Raw genomic sequence first — 22,484 nt, 5'->3', positions numbered from 1 at the left:
TTTTTTGCTATGAATATTTTCTGGGAAAGTGAAAAACTGAGTACAGAGTTCAATCATAGAAACAGTAAGACAATCTATGACTCCTCAAGGTCTCAAATTTTCCTATATATTGAAAAATCATATCAACACCAACTGTGACTCCAGCTCAGATTGGGAAAAAAATGCACTGTATTAGTAATTTTTTAAATATTTTCAAGAAGAAAAAAAATTACAGATAAATAACAGCCTTGGTTTGCTGTTTCTAATGTGAAATCATTATAAAAATCATTACCAATTTGCCAAACTTTAACCAAGATTTTTAGTTTCAGAGTATAAGCTTAGTGTAAACTGAAGAAAATTCAGGGAAGGAAATGCAGAGAAGTTTTCATAAATCCAGGAGCAAACAACCTTAATTACTTTGTTCAACAGGGCTCAGAGCACAGATACTACAGTGTCCTGAATCAAATCCCTGGCCCAGAGCAAGAATGGGAAATAATTCTACACTGATTTCAATGGTTAAAGTTCACATCTCTCGTCCCATCATTTATTATGTCGCAAGACCAATACGAAAAGTAATGTGTTTCAAGTACAAACTATCCAGACTAAAGTCAACAAAGAACCAACTAAATATGATGACCTAATTACAAGAATGCTTAAAATTACTGCAAAAATATCATGTATTTGCACAATTCAGATTTTTTTCTTGTTTTAGCTTTTTGGTGGATTAATTTTAAAGTAGTACTGCCACAGTCAGGCAGACTGCACCAAATAAATAACTCTTCCATCCACCTATGTTAGCAAAAAATAGCCTTTGGCAAACAACAATAAGTCTGAATTCTAATGACTCCAGCAGAAATGGGGCAATAGAGGATCAGAAAAATAAAGTTAGAAGAATAGAAATCAGCAGTGAGGTTTTAAGGCACAATGGGGGAAAGGTGAGGCAAGTTCAATGTACATTGCTTTTAGTTAGCATGCTATGAATTCTGGTCACAATTAGCAACCATCATAGGAGATGGAGTAATGAGAGGATGTGAATCTTCTAGTTGGAGCTAAAAATGATTACTTAACTACATCCAATGTTCACTTTCAATATACCATGTCATGCCAATCAAGTAGCAATCCAGCACAGAGGTGTTCATGGGAAACAACAGTTTCCCTTGGGGGTGGGGGGGTGGGGAGATTCAGCGTCCAGATGGAAGCTAAGTCTCTCACTGAAGACGATGACCAGCCCTGCCCCCCGATATGCAGCAAGCACAGAAAGGATGAAAGATATAAAGGAAGAAAACGAAGCAAATATGTAAGGACATCTTGGAGAGTGAAATCTGAACGCTTGTTAATTTTTTTAAAATACTCACTGGCTTGATAACTGATCTAGTTAAATTCACACCCAAAAAAAAGCACCACTGAATACACAAAACGAAACAACATGATGACAGATGTTAAAGGCAATCAAAATTTTGTATTACCATTTAGCCACCAGTGGCCAGATACTACCTAAATAATTAATGATAGAGACAACAGACACATAATGTGCACTCATGTCCTAGATTTAGAGAGGTAGAATGTGATACTGTATACAGTACATGTTGATTCAAGTGCTCAAATGTAAATCAGTCACTGGCAATAATATTCATTTCATGGTCTTTTTTTCCCCTGTAAGTCCAATTAATTCAGTTTCCTATATTTGTTCTAAGATTAGAGCATTCATTAATTTATTCTAGTTTAATGACTTATTACATATAACAGTAGAATTAGGCTGACATGCTTTAGCTCCTTTGAAGGTGAAATAATCACAAAGCTAAATGAAAAGTTCCAACTGTGCCTACTTTTATTTTCTTTTAATTTAACATCACCTCAGTGTGATTTTGAGCTGTTGAGGTCTTATCTAGCTTTAGCGCTTTCATGCGCACAGGAATCACCAGTTTATCCAAATGACCATCTGGCAGTCTGAGACTAGTTAGAGCTGATTCTCTGATAGCTTCTCTGCAGTCAGACAATATGTGACATTGATAAACCAGGGCAAGCCAGAATGCTAAACAAATGGTTTCCCAGCACAAGGCAACGTCGATTCTCTTCCTAAACCTAATAAAATCAAAATTACGAATGTATTGCAAGTTAGCTAATGTTGCTTACATAAGCACAGATGACAACAGAGTTCTAAACAGGAGGAATTCTACAGGTGCTGGAAATTCAAAGCAACACATACAAAACACTGGACATGAGGAAAGGTCTCGGCCTGAAACGTCGATTGTTTATTCTTTTCCATAGATGCTGCCCGACCTGCTGAGTTCCTCCAGCATTTTGTGTGTGTTATATTGGACAATGGAGATTGCTTATCACAGATATGGCATTCCTTCCCTCCCCCACTGACCCCAGCAGGCTACAATGCAAATCCCAAACACGAGGAAATCTGCAGATGCTGGAAATTCAAGCAACACGCACAAAAAATGCTGGTGAACGCAGCGGGCCAGGCAGCATCTATAGAAAGAGCTTGGTTGTGTTGAAATAGGAAGGAGATTCATTATGTTTTTCTAATATGCAGCATTTCAGCCCTGAAATTTTTTTGCGATTTAATAAACTTTTGTTGAAAACAAATAATAGGAAAAAATAAAAAGACAATATTACAACTTACCCAAGAGAGTGCGTGTGAAGGAGATCCACAGGATGGACTGCTTTGCCTTGTGATATCGAAATGAATTTCGGCTTGTGAAATAAATGGATTCTGGACTTGGTTTACTGTATGATCCTTTGCTGCGGTTGCATCTGAAAAATAGAAAAACAACATTTTTGTTAATAATAACTATTTTCACATTAATCCTTTACTATAAATAAGAAGTATAGTGACTATTAAAGATTGGATGCTTACTCTTTACCTGGCTCTACATATCGTGTAGCTCCATTGAGGGCTGTGTGTTCAGAACTGTTACATAGTTCACGAGTCTTTTTACATTTTTCTGGAAATACAAAGTGAACCACAAGCAGAGTCATAGAATCGTAGAGCACGGAAAAGGACTCTTCTGCACCCCCCCCCCCCCAGTCTGTGACAACCACCAAAGACCCAGTTACAATAATTCTGCTCAAATCTTGTTTTCTTCTCTCCACGTTTCCATGAACTCTTAGCCCAGCTCCATGTTCTGTCACTCATACGGACACTAGGAACCCTTCACAAGGGGAAAGCATGGCTTTGGAATGTGTGAGGAAAGCAGAGTACCTAGGGGATACCCACACTGTCAGGGGAAGAATGTTCAACGCCATACAAACAGCATTAGGATTGAATTTAGGGTACTAGCACTATGAGACAGCGGTGCTACTTGCTATATCACTGTACTCTCCAAATATTATTCAGTCTCCTACTGCAGACATTACTCTTCTTTTTTCAAAACTGCAATCCCATTCACTAGTTACATTTTATAACCAGATCCATTCTCTCCACCAAACAACAACCTTCATGAATAGAAAAGGCTTAATTTTGCACAGGAACCTGTTCAGGTCTGTCCAAAATTCCCGTCTGATGATAATGTTTTGCTGTGCCTCTCTCTTTCAGAGCTTTAAGTATTCAAAGTTTGAAGTAAATTTATCATCAAAATACATGTCACCATAGACAACCCTGAAATATCTTTTCTTGCAGGAAAACACAGTAAATTCAATTCACAGTTATTGCTATACAAAGATCAATTAGCAGAAATTGCAGCAATACTTCTAGACTGAAATTAATTTTCCATTCAAGAACTCAAATTTCATATTTTGTTTTTCTACACCCCACCCCCAAGCTTCTGCATTACTGAGGCAAATGCTGTTAGATTGATGGTGAGGCCTCACCTGGAGTATTGTGAGCAACTTCGGGCCTTTTATCTTAGAGAAAATGTGCTGAAACTGGAGAGGGTTCAAAGGAGGTTCATGGAAATGGTTCCAGGATAAAACAGCTTGACAAACGAAAAACATTTGATGGCTCTGGGCCCACATTCATTGGAATTCAGAAGAATGAGTGGCGACCTCATTGAATGGCCAAAGGCTTCGCTAGAGTGTACGTGGAGAAGATATCTCCTATGGTGAGATAGTCTAAGACCAGAGAACACAGCCTCAGAATAGAGGGACGTCCATTTAAAATGGAGATGAGGAGGAATTTCTTTAGCCAGAGAGTGGTGAATCTGTGGAATTCTTTGCCACAGGCAACTGTGGAGGTCAAGTCTTAACGTACATTAAAGGCAGAGGTTGATAGATTCTTGATTGATCACAGCACAAAGGGATATGTGGAGAAGGCAGGAGATTGAGGCTGAGAGAAAAATTGGATCGGCCATGATGAAATGACAGTGCAGACTCGAAGGCCAAGTGGCCTAAGTCTGCTCCTGTATCTTATGGTCAAATGATCAGGACTTGAGTGGTGAAAGGCTGTCTCCATCAGCAAATCTCTGTTTTTACTGACTAATCTCGGCAGTGTTATTCTACACTTAAGAATGTACATGATCTATTGATGTGAAAGGAACTGAGATCTGGAATTGGCAGCTACTGGATTCACAATCATTTTCTGTCTGAGTTTTAACTTGAGATTTTGTTTGGCATTACATAGGTTTCAAATAGAAAAATTAAGTACATTGATTATTGATTAAACCATCTGGCATTTCAACTTCGCACCGGTTAACAGTTAGTCTTCAAGAAGTGTCTTTTGGTCTTCATAGGACAGAAGTTGAAGGAGGGACAAGTCCAATTCCTGCTGAAAATAAATCCCAGGCCAGCAAGTTCACCAGCAATCAGCTCCTCGTTATGTTAACTCAGTGTAGGTCTGAATCTGCAACATTAGTAAACTGTAAGTAGATCAATATCTGTCTAACACGTTCAGTTAAAACACGATCCACATCTTCCACTGACTCGCAAGCCATCCAAGCACATTGGGCACCTATTCTCAAAATCTGCTCTTCCTTGGAGCAATTCTCCATATGATATCCAGTACTGAGATCCTCATTATACCTGCTGGGTTAGTAGGCAGAGGGGTTGTGTATAAGAGGGGGCGTGTATAAGAAATAATATTAAATCATTGGAAAGAGATGACATAGGATTGGAAGGTGAGGAGTCTCTATGAGCTGAGTTAAGAAATGGCAAGGGTAAAAGGACCCTAATGGCACTTGTATACAGGCCTCAAACAGCAGCCAGGATGTGGATTACAAATTACAGCAGGGGATAGAAAAGGCATGTCAGAAAGGCAAAACGTCATAATAATTGTTGGGGATTTTAACATGAAAGTAGACTGGGAAAGCTAGGTCAGTACTGGACCTCAAGAGAGAGAATTTGTAGAATGTCTAAGAGATGGCTTTTTAGAACAGCTTGTTGTTGAGTCCACTAGGGGATTGGTTGTGCTGGACTGGGTGCTGTGCAATGATCTGGAGGTGATAAGAGAGCTTAAGGTTAAGGAACCCTGAGGGAACAGTGATCACAATATGATTGAGTTCACATTGAAATTTGAAAGGGGAAAAGTAAAAGCGAATGTGTCAGTATTTCAGTGGAATAAAGGAAATTACAATGGCATGAGAAGGGAACTGGCAGAAGTTGAGTGGAAAGGGACATTTGCAGGAAGGACAGCAGAGCAGCAATGGCTGGAGTTTCTGCGAAAAATGAGGGAAGTGCAAGGCAGATATATTCCAAACAAGAAGAAATTTTCAAAGGGAATAAGGACACTACTGCGGCTGACAAGTGAAGTCAGAGCCAAAGTAAAAGCAAAAGCAGACAAGGGTGCCAGAGCTAGTGGGAAGATAGAGGATTGGGGAGATAAGAAGGTCACTTGGACGGAAAAGATGAATTAAGAGAGGAAGCTGGCAACTAATATCAAAGAAGATACTAAAAGTTTTTTTAAGTATATAAAGGGTAAACGAGAGTCGAGGGTAGATATAGGACTGAATCAAAACGATGCTGGAGATATTGTATTGAGAGATGCAGAGATGGCAGAGGAACTGAATGTGTATTTTCCATCAGTCTTCACAGTGGAAGACACCTGCAGTATACTGGACATTCAAGAGGTCAGAGAGTTGTTGCAGTGAAAATTACGAATGAGAAGGTGCTCAGGAAGCTTAATGGTCTGAGTGTGGATAAATCTCCTGGACCAGATGGAATGCACCCTTGGGTTCGGAAGGAAGTAGCTGGAGAGATTGCGGAGGCATTAACATTGATCTTTCAAGAATCAATAGATTCTTGCATTGTACTGGATGGCTGGAAAACTGCAAATGTTACTCCACTATTTAAGAAGGGTGGGAGGCAACAGAAAGGAAACTATAGACCTGTTAGCCTGACATCAGTGGTTGGGAAGTTGTTGGACTCGATTGTTAGGGATGAGATTACGGAGTACCTAGAGGCACGTGACAAGATAGGCCAAAGCCAGCGTGGTTTCCTGAAAGGAAAATCCTGCCTGACAAACCTGCCTGAGGAAATTACAAGCAGGATAGACAAAGGAGATGCAGTAGACGTGGTGTACTTGGATTTTCAGAAGGCCTTTGACAAGGTGCTGCACATGGGGCTGCTTAGCAAGATAAGAGCCCATGGAATTATAGGGGAATTACTAGCATGGGTGAAGCATTGGCTGGTTGGCAAAAAACAGAGAGTGGGAATAAAGGGATCCCATTCTGGTTGGCTGCCAGTTACCAGTGGAGTTCCACAGGGGTCGGTGTTGGGACCACTGCCTTTTACGATGTATGTCAATGATTTGGCCTACAGTATTAATGGATTTGTGGCTCAATATGCCAATGATACAAAGATAGGTGGAGGAGTGGGTGGTGTTGAGGAAACAGGTAGCCTGCAGAGAGACTTAGATAGTTTAGGGGAATGGGCAAAGAAGTGGCAAATGAAATAAAATGTTGGAAAGTGTATAGTCATGCACTTTGGTGGAAGAAATAAATGATCAGGCTATTATTTAGATGGGGAGAGAATTCAAAATGCAGAAATGCAAAGGGACTTTGGAGTCCTTGTGCAAGATACCCTAAAGATTAATATCCAGGTTGAGTCGGTTGTAAAGAAGGTGAATGCAATGTTAGCATTCATTTCTAGAGGTTTAGAATATAAGAGCATGGATGTGATGTTGAGGTTTTATGAGGCACTTGTGTTAGCACACTTGGAGTATTGTGCGCAGTTTTGGGCTCCTTATTTTAGAAAGGATATACTGTCATTGGAGAGGATTCAGAGAAGATTCACGAGAATGATTCCAGGAATGAAAGGGTTGCCATATGAGGAATATCTAGCAACTGTTGGGCTGTATTCCCTGAGGTTCAGGAGAATGAAGGGGGATCTCATAGAAACATTCTGAATGTTAAAAAGCATGAACAAATTGGATATGGTAAAGTTATTTCCCACGGTAGGGGATTCTAGGACAAGCGGCATGACTTTAGCATTGAAGGACGTCCTTTTAGACCTGAGATGCGAAGAAATTACTTTAGTCAGAGGGTGGTAAATCTATGGAATTTGTCACCATGAGCGGCTGTGGAGGCCAAGTCATTGGGTGTATTTAAGGCAGAGAGAGATAGGTTCTTGATTAGCCAGGGCATCAAAGGGTATGGGATGAAAGCAGGGATGACTGGAAGAATTGGATCAGCCCATGATTGAGTGGCAGAGCAGACTTGATGGGCCGAATGGCTACTTCTGCTCCTATATCTTATGGGTATCCCATGTAGGCTGAGCTGTGTCACGTAAAGGATTAGCAGACAGAGAGAGGAAACGACTCAAAGATGTGCTCAAAGATTCCTTTAAAAAAATGCAACATTCTCACTGACTGTCAGGAAAGGGCGTTCAGGATGGCACCGACCTCATGCCCCTGATGTACACATCTCATTAGACAGAACCTGTCATACCTGTGGAAAAGTTTCCAGTTTTTCTTGTTGGTCTCCTCAGTTATTCCCAAATCCACAGAACTAAAGTGGAAACAAGTCCTTGACCCCAAGAGACTACCCAAGTAGAAAAAACTCTGACTTCCCACTTGGAATCTACTTCCCAGCTGGTGAATGGTAGTGCAGGGCCCTTCTGAACAAAAGTAGCATTTACAAACAGGCAAAGCCACTCAAAAGCTTGTAATAAAAAATATTCTTAAAAATATACAATTAAAAATACACTGAACAATTAAAATCAATTAAACTTAATTGAATCAAAATAAAAGGAAATCAGCTTTTATGACCTCTCTCTTTCCGGCTCACTTTCTCCCTTGAAGTCAACCTACTGATGCAGGATATGCCAGGTCAACCAGTTACAAATTCAAATGTCATATTTTGCAGCTCAAATTCTGTGAAATCTGCAGAAGCTTACACTTATCCACCACGGAAGACCCTGACCAGCTAAGTGTCAGTTCTGGACTGAGTGGTTAGACAGTTGTCCCCAAATTTCCACTCAATTATGTTAACAAAGGCTGCCAGTTCCAACCAGATCTGCTGGCGTTTCAGCAGAAGATCAAGGCCTAAACAAAAATCATGTTCCTGGTGATCTTGCCTTGTTCTAACAAACCTTCCTTCAAAGGATGGACACTGATACGCAACACAGTATTTGAGATGTGGCCTCACCAATTCTGTGTATAACTGAAGCACAATTTTGTTACTTACATATTTAATTACCCATCAATAAATGATAGCCATCTGTCTTCTTCAGAACTTTCCCAATTTTATGTCATCAGCAATTACAGTAATTAAAACATAGATGCCTTTGTCAAAGTCATTCATATAAAATTTAAAAAGTAGTGATTCCAGCCCTGATGCTTGTGGCATATTTATTATATTTCTACCCCCCCCACCCTAAACAGTAAGCATACGGTGAGCCACTGTTTCCTATAAGCCAGCCAATCTTACATTTGTGCCAAATGTTACCTCCTATTCGATGAGCTTTTATATTCCACTATAGCCTTTAATGTAGCACCTTATCAAATGCCTTCTGGAAATCTGAATATTATGCAACTACTGGTCACCCTTTATTCACAGCCCACGTTATTTCTTCAAAGAACTCTGTAGTTGCACCAGACTGGATTTATACTGCTCCTGTATTTGCATTCATCATTAACAGTTTGAAGCTTTAGTGAGGGAGTTTAGCCATGGAAATAGGGAGCCCTCTGCTCCTGTGTTTTCCCAAATCACCACGGCTGATCGATTTTTAAAACAACTGCTCTAGTTACTGTGAAGACACTCCCATAAGGCTCCTGCCGGCCTCCCAAGATTCCTAGCAGCAACAGTGTAGAAGCTCAACTTTCAGGAGACAGCTGCTACTAAAATCACACAGGTTGCGTTCTAACATCCCAATGAGAGGAAGAAACAGGCGATAAGTTTTAATGACAGATTTTAATGATTTTGTCATTTCCTGTTTCGACGTGTCAATCCAAGGCCTTCTCTTGGTCTAAGGGTGGAGGAGCAACACCTTATAATCCGCCTGTGTAACCTTCAGCCTGATGGCATGAACATCAATTTCTCCTTCGGGTGAACAACTTCCTGCACCCTACTTCCTCTATTCCCTCCCCCTGACCTTTCACTTCTTCTTGCTTGCACATCACTTCCCCCTGGGCCACTCCTCCTCCCCTTTCTCCTACGGTCCACTCTCCTCCCCTATCTTCTCCAGCCATTGACCTTTTCCACCCGTCTGGCTTCACCAATCACCTTCCAGCAAGCCTTCTTCCCCTCACCCCACCTTTTTATTCAGATATCCTCCTCCTCCTTCCTTATCAGTCCTGAAGAAGAGTCTTGGCCCAAAAGGTTGACTGTTTACTCTTTTCCATAGATGCTGCCTGACCTGCTGAGTTCCTCCAGCATTTTGTGTGTTGCTTACGAGTTAATGATGTAGTGATTTTATATTTGCACATTCACATTTAACACATCAAACACAGTTGAAATACAAATTCTTGGAATATAACTGATTTTTTTCAGTAAATCTCTATTAAAAGTTGCAAAATTTTAAAGCTTTGTATCTCAACTTGGAAGAAGAATCGGTGTTTTACTAACATTAAGCCGTGTGGAAATTAATTCACAATAATTGAGGGAAAAGGCAGAAGGGAAAAAGGGGAAATAAAGTAAATGAAGAAAGGCAGGCTTGGATACTTCACATGCAATTAAATGCTTTTGAAATGTAGTACACAATGTTTCAAACCCATGATATCTGACTTACACATTACACTGGGATTGAATATTCGGGTCTCGCAACTTCATCCATTATTTGACAAAAGATGTCTAAAATGCATTCTATCTAAAGCAGCAGAGACTGATCTACATAAAGAGCCCATTCAAATGTTGCTAGAGAGCTCTCTAGCATGTGATTTATTTTCAGTATTAGCTGAAATTAAGCACTCAGAAATGGAAGACTTCAGCAAATTATTTAAGATTAATTGTGGCCAGTGATGGCATATCCTGCAAATGAGCAGCAGCTCAGGATTTGAAGCTTGCTACTTCGTGCCAGAAAGTACTTCCATTAATTGCTTCGCTCTATATTAAACGATTTCATTCTCCTTCAAATATACCTGCTTCACCACTTCACCCCTAAACAAATTCCCCCATCACCCAGGACATGCCCTCTTCTCATTGCTAGACATCAGGAAGGAGTTACAGGAGTCTGAAGTCACACACTCAATGATGCAGAAACAGCTTCTGCCCCTCTGCCATCTGATTTCTGAATGGACATTGAACCCATGAACACTACCTCACTACATTTTATGTTTATTTCAGCACTCCTTATTTAATTTAACTTATACATATATACACACATTTTTTCTCTATTATTATGTATTGCATTGTTCTGCTGCTACAAAAACAACGAATTGCTCTCCACATGGTTTTAGACCATCTGGACAACACAAATACCTATGTTAGGATGCTGTTCATCGACTATAGCTCAGCATTTAATACCATCATTCCCACAATCCTGACTGAAAAGTTGCAGAACCTGGGCCTCTGTACCTCTCTCTGCAACTGGATCCTCGACTTCCTAACTGGAAGACCGCAATCTGTGCGGATTGGTGGTAACATATCCTCCTCACTGATGATCAACACTGGTGCACCTCAGGGGTGTGTCCTTAGCCCACTGTTCTACTCTCTATATACACATGACTAAGTGGCTAGGCATAGCTCAAATACCATCTATAAATTTGCTGAAGATACAACCATTGTTGGTAGAATCTCAGGTGGAGACAAGAGGGCGTACAGGAGTGAGATTTGCCAACTAGTGGAGTGGAGCATCAACCTGGCACTCAATGTCAGTAAAACAAAAGAGCTGATTGTGGACTTCAGGAAAGATAAGATGAGGGAACACATACCAATCCTCATAGAGGGATCAGAAGTGGAGAGAGTGAGCAGTTTCAAGTTCCTGGCTGTCAAGATCTCTGAGGATCTAACCTGGTCCCAACATATCGATGTAGTTATAAATAAGGCTAGACAGCGGCTATACCTCCTTAAGAGTTTGAGGAGATTTGGCATGTCAACACATACACTCTAAAACTTCTATAGATGTACTATGGAGAGCATTCTGACAGGCTGCATCACTGTCTGGTATGGGTGGGGGGGGGGGTGCTACTATACAGGACCGAAAGAAGCTGCAGAGGGTTGTAAATTTAGTCGGCTCCATCTTGGGTACTAGCTTACAAAGTACCCAGGACATCTTCAGGGAGCGGTGCCTCAGAAAGGCAGTGTCCATTATTAAGGACCTCCAGCACCCAGGGCATGCTCCTTTCTCACCATTACCATCAGGTAGGAGGTACAGAAGCCCAAAGACACACACTTAGTGATTCAGGGACAGCTTCTTCCCCTCTGCCATCCAATTCCTAAATGGACATTGAACTCTTGGACACTACCTCACTTTTTTTTTTAAATACACAGTATTTCTGTTTTTGCATTTTTTAAATCTATTCAACGTAATTGATTTACTTGTTTATTTATTATTATTATTTATTTTTTCTCTTCTATATTATGTATTGCATTGAACTGCTGCTGCTAAGTTAACAAATTTCATGTCCCATGCTGGTGATATTAAAACTGATTCTGATTCTAACTCTCTCGGGTCTTTGCTCCCCCAGTTACAATATCGGCCTCATCAAGACAAGACAAAAAATAATTTATATGGCCCACCTTCTAATTTAATTTTCCCGGGAAAATATGCAGCTTTTCACTTTCAACTCCATTTGAGAGCAGAGAGGAGATAATCAATTCATTCATCAAAGCATATTAGAGGATAACAGCCAACATTGGCCCTCCATCAAACAGACCACAACTATGGAATACTTCTTTGTGACAATAAAGGTTCCAGTTTCAATTGGATTATGGGCACCATTTGTTGTACCTCCCAAAGAAGCAGAGATCAATGATGAAATTTCTCATTGCTTTCAGTGATCGGGAAGCCTTTGGGGCAGCTAACATGATACTACCTACACCAGGTACTTCAAGGTACAGAACAAATATAGCCAAAGATGGTGTCTGCTGTATCCTCCACATGCACAGATAAGATAAACAAATCAACATCAGTATATATATATCCTTTCCCAGGCCAACTCTCCAGCACTGAGTTCCCATTAACTTCCAGTTAATTCTGATGGGCCAACCACATTATTTGTGTGCTTGGTCATAGACTGCCTCAACCAACTCTCCAGTTCAAGCTCCGTCATGGCAAGGGATAGCAGCAGAAAAAAAACAAGGAAGTTCTCAATAGCTTATTGGGAAAAAAAAGCAACATTCTCACTGACTCCGAGGAAAATCTGGCCATTGTCTACTCAAAATGGCAAAGCAGCTTTCAGAGCCACGAGTCAATGTATTGGCATCACACAGAAGCTTGGCGTCATTGGGGGAAGTGGATTACCTCCCAAACCATCGACCTGCGTAGCCACAGGTGCTCCAGTCCCACCCATGACAGAGTCTGCAGATCTCACACTGGTCTCATCGGCCACCTCAGAAACCCGTAACTGCAATTAAACCAAGTCCCTTTCCACCTCAGCAACCGCTTATGGAGAAGGTGAGCCATTCATCATGTTTTATTATAGTCAAAGAACATCTGAAATCAGTCTCAGAGTTGCTGAATCTTGGTAGTCAGTGATGTTCACTTCTTGCCAAGCCTTATTCAGAATCACATAACATTACTGTACAGAAACAAGCCATTGGGTTTGTTGGATTTCTATCAGTAAACCTCATTCTCCAGTTTTTTTCCCAAGTAATTATCTAATTCTCACAGAAGAATTGGCATTTGCCATAAAAGGGCTGAGGCACGCCTGAATTCTCATCTCCCATTTTCAACAGCATCTGCAGATCATGTTAGCTCTCCTCTCATTCACCACCTTCCTTTCGCTGACTGTACTCCTCCCCAGGCCTCACCAAACCTACCTAAAGGCAAGTGGCAATGCGACAGGTGACCATTATTGGAGATCCACTATCTGACAAGAGAGAAAAAGCACTGCAAAATAGGAGATACTACCTGTTTCCTATCAGTTTGACATGGGGGACATTTGAACTACTTTGTTTATAGAGCTTGCCTACAGTGAGAGGGTGTTCTATGATCCTACCATAGCAGAAAGAACTACATGATCTGTTCAATCAATAACTAATCCAGTATGCCAACAAATGGACCAATGTAGAAGTTAGCTCTATAAAATTTAGAGATTGTTACTGGGGTTTGTTCATCACGCTAATATTAATATAATTGCATTTACCCATTTCTTATCATAAATTCTTGTGCATGTTCTTTACTTCGTGTACTTTCTGTATCAAACACTGTTACATAACTTGAACCTCATTCAAAAACATTATGTTTGTGCTTACCCTCTTGTGCTATTTCCCAAAGGTCAAACGCAACTCTGAAGGCCTGAGCAACTGTTAAGGTCACAGCTTGTGCCTGTGTGGGAGAAACACTAACAATCATTAAGAAACAATGCCAAGCCTCAACAGATCAGATCCATTTTTTTTTGGGTTAAATAACTATAAGCACCAATATTCTAAAATGACCCACTGACCAACTTTTCTGTAACCACTCTTTCTAAGTCTTATAAAGTAATGCACAAATATAAACCAAGTTGAGAACAGTGTATCACAATATATTAAGACAGTTATGAATTAGGCCTATGGAATATAATGGAGATAGAAAAGACTGCAGATACTGGGATATGGAGCATAAAAAAAAGTGCCGGATGAACTTGCTCGGTCAAGCAGTATCTGTGAATGCAAAGGGATGGCTGGCACTTTGGGCCAAGTCCAAGTGACGATAAATAAGATGCAAGAATGAATAGAGTGTCCCATCTATTCACTGCTCTGTTCTAATTGTATTATCTTCATGTGAGAGTGCAATGTTGTCAAATAATTAAATTCTTGCTTACACAATAATTACTGCAGTTTTAGTCCATTAAAAACTGTGGATTATACCTACTCTTCTTAAGTCTTTCTTCTATCTGCCTAAGAAATCAAGCCTACTTGCAGGGTTTCCCATCACTCTGTAAAATGTCCTACACACCAGACTAATAAGATCCTCCAAAATTTTCCCTTTCAATCTCCTTAGGGCACTTAAATAGTGATTCTGTAAATTCCCACTTAAGTTAGGGTGGAGAGGAGGGAAGAAGCTCTGAAAACAATTAGGTCCATCACAGTTTCAGGATTAGAACTCAGCATCATGGGGTTGAAACCTTTGGAATTAGCTACCCTTCGGATTTTCAGTAGTTACTTTCAAGAGTGATAACAGTTTTTTGAAGTTTGGGGATCAGGAATATGAGAGTAGTTTAAGACAATGGAGGTTAATCATGCTGAGTAAGTATTTATGTTTTATAATCTAATTTAGTTGGTTCAATTAACTACTAACAACAAAAAATTCCTGATACTTAATTTTCCTGATGCAGGGATTTCGGCACAGTTCTGCCTTTCTCAGGAATTTCTCTGTGCAACCAGATGTGAGATGTTGAAATTAAACTGCAGAATTTCTGACAGCTTAGCCTACCTCTTGCTGGCTGGAATCAATGGATTAGAATTTTGCTATTTATGCCTGGGTAGTAAGATTTATCTGAATGAACAAAATAAAGAGAAATGGATTGCCACTTCTGTTAACATTATGGCAGTGCACAAATCATCTATTCTTCTCCTCGCTCAGAATAAAGAACACAATGGAGTAAAAGTAAAGCTGAAAGCTTTTTTTTCCCCTTAAGTATATTGGGAATGAACTTCCTTGAAGCTTTATTTGATATATCATCGTAATATTGGTGGAATTATGGAATATGGAAATATTCAGAGAGCTTACAACAAAGATTCAATATATTAAAACGTATTATTCTTTCTGCTCTTTAGCTTTTCCACTTTTTTTCAACAGAAACAGCATTAATTTGTAAGATTCCCTTCATATCCCCTTCATGTCTCAGAAAGGACCTGGACCCACTGCAATTTGCCTATTGCCACAATAGGTCTACAGCAGATGCAATCTCATTGGCTCTCCACATGGCCTTGGATCACCTGGACAATGCAAATACCTATGTCAGGATGCTGTTTATTGATTATAGCTCAGCATTTAACATCATCATTTCTATAGTCCTGATCGAAAAGCTACACAACCTAGGCCTCTGTACCTCCCTCTGCAATTGAATCCTTGACTTCCTAACCAGAAGACCACAATCTGTGCAGATCAGAAATAATAACTCCACCTCGCTGACAATTAACACTGGCGCTCCACAGGGATATGTGCTTAGCCCATTGAAACACTCTCTCTACACCCATGACTGTGTAGCTAGGCATAGCTCAAATATCATCTATAAATTTGCTGATGATACAACCATTGATGGCAGTATTTCAGATGGTGACAAAAGGGCACACTACAGCGAGATATACCAGTTAGTTGAGTAGCATCTGAAGCACCTTCAATAACTCCAAAAGACTGAAGTAGGGTAAAATACTGAAAGGCTTTTATTCGCTGTACAATACGACCTCCACGCTGAGTGTCTGCCCCTAGACTGAGGGGGAGGGGCAAGGCGAAATCAACTTTATTCAGGATTCTGTGAGAGGAGCCACAGGGGCCGTCAGCAGAGGGGCGTGTCCAGACAGTTAACCCAGTTACAACATATATATATGGTTTACCACAGCATCATAGCAACAATCTTACACTCAATGTCTTCAAGACCAAAGACCTGATCGTGGACTTCAGGAAGGGTAAGATGAGGGAACACAATCCAATCCTCAAAGAGGGATTAGAAGTGGAGAGAGTGAGCAATTCCAAGTACCTGGGTGTCAAAATCTCTGATGACTTAACCCTGGATGCAGCATATTGATGCAGCTATAAAAAAGGCAAGAGAGGGGCTATATTTCATTAGGAGTTTGAGGAGAATTGGTTTGTCATCTAAAGCACTCAAAAACTTTTACGGATGTACCATAGAGAGCATTCTGACAGGCTGCTTCACCGTCTGGTTAGTGGTGTGGGGGGGGTGCAGTAATGAACAAGATCAAAATAAGTTGCATTAACTTGTAAAATTAGTCAGCTCTATCATGGGTACTAGCCTCCACATTGTCCAAGACATCTTCAAGGAGTGGTGCCTTAGGAAGACTGTGTCCATCATTAAGGATGCCCACTACCCAGGCCATGCCCTCTTCACACTGTTACCATTGGCAAGGAGGTACAGAAGCCTGAAGGCACACAGTCAGCGATTCAGGAAGAACTTCTTCCCCTCTGCCATCCAATTTCAAAATGGACATTGAATCCATGAACACCACCTCACTATCTTCTTTAAATCCTGTTATTTTGCACTACTTATTTCAAATGAACTATATTATATATATACTTAATGTAACTCAGTCTTTCTCTGTATTTATCTATCACGTAGTTCATTGTACTGCTGCCATAAAGTTACCAAATTTCATGTCTCATGACAAATGTTGATGATAATAAATCTGATTTGATTCCCTAGAATCCCAGACATCAAGTCAATATGATCACTGTTTTCTCTCTCAGAAATTTCTTTTCTTTCAGCCCTTAATGATGCTCTAGTAAAATTCGACTGAAGTTAGTGTAATGGAGAGGGAAAGACTATTCTACCCATTGCATCCATGCCAAACAAAAACAAAATTTGCTTATTCTCAGAATCCAGTTCTCAATCTGTCATCTTCTAGGTTGCAGTAGGTGAGCATTGTTTTTGGTGAAAATATTTTTTTTTTCCACTCTCCTCTGCCAATGATCTTAAAACAATTTTTCCACTCTGCTAAGGGAAATCAATCCCTCAGTTAATATTATTTCCTTTGCTACATAAAACTTTGAGGCATATCACAATTTAAATGCCTCAACTGAATTTACCCCAGTCTTTGTTCTAAAAATATACAAACCCAGTCTGAACAATCTCTCCTCAAAACAATAGTTCTCTTACTCTAGTAACATCTTCTTATATTTCCTCTGCATCCACTGTAAGCATTTAAAATTGTCATGAAGCCTTAACAAGTTTGACAAAGGTGAGCTTCCACCCTAAGTGTTGAATTCCATCAAAAGCTGCCAGGGTTTCTCAGGGGTGGGGGTCCCGCAGTATATCAGCTCAGGAATTTGTTCTTTGCATATTTCTTTACATATCAACGTTGACCAATAAAAGTTACTTCCAATGTATGAGAGTCATGAAAAAACTTGCTCCCCTTCTCAAAAATGCAATGGTCAATGACCTATTGGCTACCATGCAAGTTCATTAACTCCATATAAGAATTTTTGGCATTGACTTTTGCTCCAACATATCCAAAATTCTTATGCCAGGTCCTCCTGCAAATTGTTAGTGAGAAAGACTAAAAGCAACTTACTCATTGAGAGTTTTTCACAAGCTATGACTATTTTTTGAAACCAAATTTGAACACGTTACACTGGTTAAGAATATCATTTCTACAGTTTCTTCAACTGAATCTGAATTCTTGCATATCTTTTTAAATTAATTTATTTATTTATTGAGATACAGTGCCGAATATGCCCTTCTGGCCCTTTCAGCATGCTGCTCAATAGCCCCAATTTAATCCTAGTGTAATCATGGGACAATTTACGATGATCAATTAAGCTACCAACTGTACATCTTTGGACTGTGGGAGGAAACCAGAAAACCAGGAAGAAACCCATACGGTTACGGGGAGAACATACAAACCCCTTTTAGGCAGTGGTGGGAATTAAACCCGGGTCGCTGCTACTGTAAAGAGTTGTGCATTTGCTGTTTTGGGGAGAAAACTTAAAAACTCCAAACCAAAACAAACTCGCTTTCTAATAGTAATCTGCATCCGACTTTGCATCTGATTCACTCTCTATATTAACATCCTCAATCTTATCTTGCCAAGTTTGACAGTGTATCAGCCTTTATCATTTCACTACTTGTCAAACTCCAACACAGTGCTATTTATAATCTCCATTAAACCAAGGGAACATTTATCAAAAGGAAAAGCAGAGAAAAAGGTTTAAACAAAATTTTAAGAAGGATTTTTATCAAATGTTAATTAATGAGCTTTGCAAATATTTTGCTGCAAGTGACCATTTAATGTCACAAAACTAAAGAGTATCAATCAAATTTCTTGCACAAATTACTCAGCACATTGACGGCTTTACATTGCAGCTTACACTGCAACTAAAATGTCAATTCACTTGATAAAGAACCACTTCATTAATGTGAAGTACAATGTAATTCAAACATCAATCACCAATTTCCAGGAAGGAAGCAAATAAGCCTGCTTCGGATATGCTTGAATAATGAAAGATTTTAAAACTTACAATTTTTTTCTTCGGACACAGAAATGCGTGACATTCCAATGTCCCATTTAGCTGGCTCCGAGCAATATATGCAAATACCTTGTCCTGAGTCTTGTCTGCAGTGCAGTACGATATTCTGTTGAAACAACATTATGCACACTCATTACTGAGATAGATTTGAACATTGATTAAGTTTAATTACATTATGTGGTTAGAAGTTATTTTTTTGAAAATAAAGCCAATTTATAAGACTGTAATGTGCAACATTATTTTGATTTCCACATTTTAGGTCAGTCATAAATATTTCAAAGGTATTGACTGAGATAAAACTGATCAGATAATATGCGATAACAAAACCATTGCAGCTTCTTACAGACAGCATTAGGAATCTGGAGATGGAGTTGGTTGAACTCCGGGTCATTTGGGAGGCTGAGGGGTAGACTGGTAAGAGAACCAGGGAGGTAGTTATACCTCAGGTACACAGGTAACTGGATGTCAGTCAGGAAAGAGAAAGGGAATAGGCAACCAGAGAGGTATACCCCTGTGGCCATTTCCCTCAATAACAAGTATAACGCTTTGGAAACTGTTGGGTGGGGGGGGGGTGGGTATCAGCTAGTAGAGGGAGGCCACAGCAGGCAGCTCACTAGTACTAAGTCTGGCTCTGTGCCTCAGAAAGAGAGGAGAAGAGACAAGCAGTAGTCATAGAGGATTCATTGTTTCAAAGGACAGGCAGGAGGTTCTGTGGATGAGAATGAGATTCCCGGATGGTATGTTGCCTCACAAGCATCAGGGTTGGGGACATCTTGGACCGAGTCCATAGCATTCTTAAGTGGGAGGGTGAGCAACCAGAGGTCATGGTCCAGATCAGTACCAATGACATAGGCAGAAAGGGTGACAAACTCCTGCAAGGTGAGTTCAGGAAATTAAGTAGACGAGGTCTCCAGGTTGTGATCTCAGAATTGCTGGTGAGGCCAGAAATAGGTAGCCGATATAGTTTATCATGTGGCAAAAGGAGGAGGGCTTCAGAGTTGTGGATCATTGCGCTCTCTTCCAGGTAGGTAGGACCTGTACAGATGAGAGAGCTTGCACATGAACTAGAGGGGGACCAATATCTTTGCAGGAAGGCTTGCTAATGCTGCTCCTAAGGGTTTAAACTAGACTTGTGGAGGACAGGAACCACAGTTCCAGGACAGATATTGGATTGGTTGTGAGAAAAGATGTTGTTAAGCCTACATACAAAGATGGAAATCGGGAGGTTGAGCATAGTGGGAATAATGTTCTGAGTTGCGACTACTTCAATGCAAAAAGTATTGTAGGTAAGGTAGATAAGACATAGATCAGCACATGGAAATTATTATTAATAATCCATTATTAATAATAATTATAATAAATCCATTAATAACAATAATAAATATATTGTATATATTAATGATATTTATATATATATATATTTATAATAATAATAAATCCATTATTATAAGCATTAGTAAAACTTGGTTGCAGGAAGGGCAAACCTTCCAGGATTCCATTGTTTTATACATGATACAAATGTTTGTAGATGGGAAGGTATTAAAAGGAGAGAGGTAGCATTACTAGCCAGGGAAAATGTCATGGCAGTGCTCAGAAAGGATAGACTGGAGCAATCATTTACTGAGGCCATATGGATGGAATTGGGGTATAAGAAATAGATGACCATGTTATTAGGATTATATTGTAGACCATTCAATAGTCAGTGGGATTTAGAGGAGCAAAATAATAGGTAACAGACAGTTACAACTAAAATAAGGTTGTGATAGTAGGTGATTTTAACTTTCCACATATTGACTGGGAATCTCATATTGTAAAAGGACTGGTTAAGATAGAGCTTAAAAATGTGTCAAGGGAAGTTTCCTTAATCAACCAGAGAGAGTGCGATACTGGATCTTCCGTTAGGGAGCGAGACAGGGTAGGTGACAGAAGTGTGTATAGGGGAACACTTTGGATCTAGTGATCATAATTCCATTAGTTTCAAGATAATTAGGGAGGATAGGACTGGATCTTGGGTTGAGATACTCAATTGGAGAAAGACCAGTTTTGGCGGCACCAGCAAGGATTTGGCAAGTGTGGATTGGAATAGGTTATTTTATTGGCAAAGCCTTGCTTGGTAAGTGGGAGGATTTCAAAAGTGAAATTTTGTGAGTACAGGGATGGTATATTGCTGTTAAAGTAAAAGGCAAGGCTAACAGGTTTAGGGAACCTTGGTTTTTAGGAGATATTAAGGCTCTAGTAAAGAAGAGGTAGGAGCTGCATAGCAGGTATAGGCAGCAAAGAACAAATGAAGTGCTTGAGGAATGTAAGAAAAATAAAAGAACAATTAAGAGGGAAATTACGAGGGTGAAAAGAAAGCATGAGGTAGCTCTGGCAGACAAGATGAAGGAGAACCCCTGGTGCATCTACATAAGTATTAAGACCAAAAAGATAGCAAGGGGCAAAATTAATCCAATTGAAGAACCAAAAAAGATTTTCTGCATCCATATTTACTTGGAAGACAGACACAGAATAGAACCAAGGCAAAACTACAGTGAGGTCATGGAACACACATCAAAGTTGCTGGTGAACGCAGCAGGCCAGACAGCATCTCTAGGAAGAGGTACAGTCGACGTTTCAGGCCAAGACCCTTCGTCACCCTATTTGGATTACAGAAGGGATGTTTGCTGTCTTGAGACAAAGTAGGGTGGATAAATTGCCAGGACAAGATGACTCCTTGGACTTTGAGGGTTGCTAGTTCAGAAACTGCAGGGGCTCAGGCAGAGGTATTTAAAGTGTCCTTAACAACAGGTACTGGCTGAGCATTGGTTAGTTTGTTTCTCCAAGGTCCTTCTGACACCTACCTTGCTTTTCATTTTTAAGCGTGCCTGCAGTAATTGGCCCAGGTTCTGCTGAACATCAGGGAACAGCTCTGGACAGAACGGTTGGCCATTTGCAGCATGCAGGATAGCTCATTCCTGACTTCCTTCCTTGCCTGCACATTGCGGAGTCAGGTACAAGCTGGAGGTCAGGTGCCACCAGCTACAGCAACACCTGTAGTCCCACTCTGCCTCGAGGCTCACCACTGAGTTCAAGGCTGGAGCAGAAACATCCTGAACTAAGCAGCCATTACCACAGGGGTCACTGACTTTGACCGAAGTTTCAGGTTCAGGGGTTTGCTTTTTACTTCTTTATTTTAATCAACGGTTTTAACTAATTTCTAGCGCTAAAAACCGTTTTCAAGTACTTTTTTTTATTCTTTAGAATTTGTTTGGACTGGATTTAATTATGATAATCAGAGACATCAAAATCAGTGCAAAGGCCTAGATCAGTGGTTCCCAACCTCCGGGCCGCAGAGGCGATGTCGCCTCTGATCTGGGCCGACACTTACGTGCCGGGTGGCACCTAATTAATTAGCTTCTTTATTTCGGCTTTTTTCTTAAGGATGTGCTGGGTGCATTCTGGCTACCGCTGCACCACTGCATTCTTCGCGGCAATGTATTGGTCTGCGACCCAGAGGTTGGGGATCACTGGCCTAGATCAGCAGTGAGCTGGGAAAAAAGGCCTTCAGTGCAGGTCCTGGGAATCCACCACCTGAGGCCTAGTTGCCACTAAACCCCACTGTGCCTTATACAGCAACTTCTATACAAGGATTTGAACTAAATTAGACCTGCAAGCCACAAAAAGGTGCTGTGGGTGGCAGACCAGATAGTGCACATTAATAAACTCCATATATGTTTGTTATGCCTCCCCTCTCACTGTGAAACAGAGACAGAAAATAATTCTGAATTTTGATCCACAAATCCCAGTCTATGCAAATGCTTTAACTATCTAGTACACATTGAGATTAATATAAAAATAAA

General features: G+C 40.2%; 1 protein-coding gene across 5 annotated transcripts in view; it reads right to left on the bottom strand.

Annotated features, from left to right (window-relative positions):
• si:dkey-71h2.2 (low density lipoprotein receptor adapter protein 1) overlaps positions 1-22,484 on the bottom strand; it is a 135,580-nt gene that overhangs the window by 16,212 nt on the left and 96,884 nt on the right. For 3 of the 5 annotated variants that reach the window (XM_063035338.1, XM_063035355.1, XM_063035347.1), the window contains exons 4-7: positions 18,637-18,751; positions 13,713-13,785; positions 2,853-2,933; positions 2,612-2,742 (exon numbers count right to left, since the gene is read on the bottom strand). In XM_063035338.1, the coding sequence (XP_062891408.1) occupies positions 2,612-2,742; positions 2,853-2,933; positions 13,713-13,785; positions 18,637-18,751 (400 nt within the window). Of the gene's footprint in view, positions 1-2,611; positions 2,743-2,845; positions 2,934-13,712; positions 13,786-18,636; positions 18,752-22,484 lie in introns of all 5 variants that reach the window. The other 2 variants (XM_063035365.1, XM_063035375.1) reach the window with 1 other exon arrangement.

Source organism: Mobula hypostoma, chromosome 2 (genome assembly GCF_963921235.1).
Source record: "Mobula hypostoma chromosome 2, sMobHyp1.1, whole genome shotgun sequence".
NCBI lineage: Eukaryota > Metazoa > Chordata > Chondrichthyes > Myliobatiformes > Myliobatidae > Mobula > Mobula hypostoma.
This window is presented reverse-complemented; position numbering and strand designations above follow the sequence as displayed.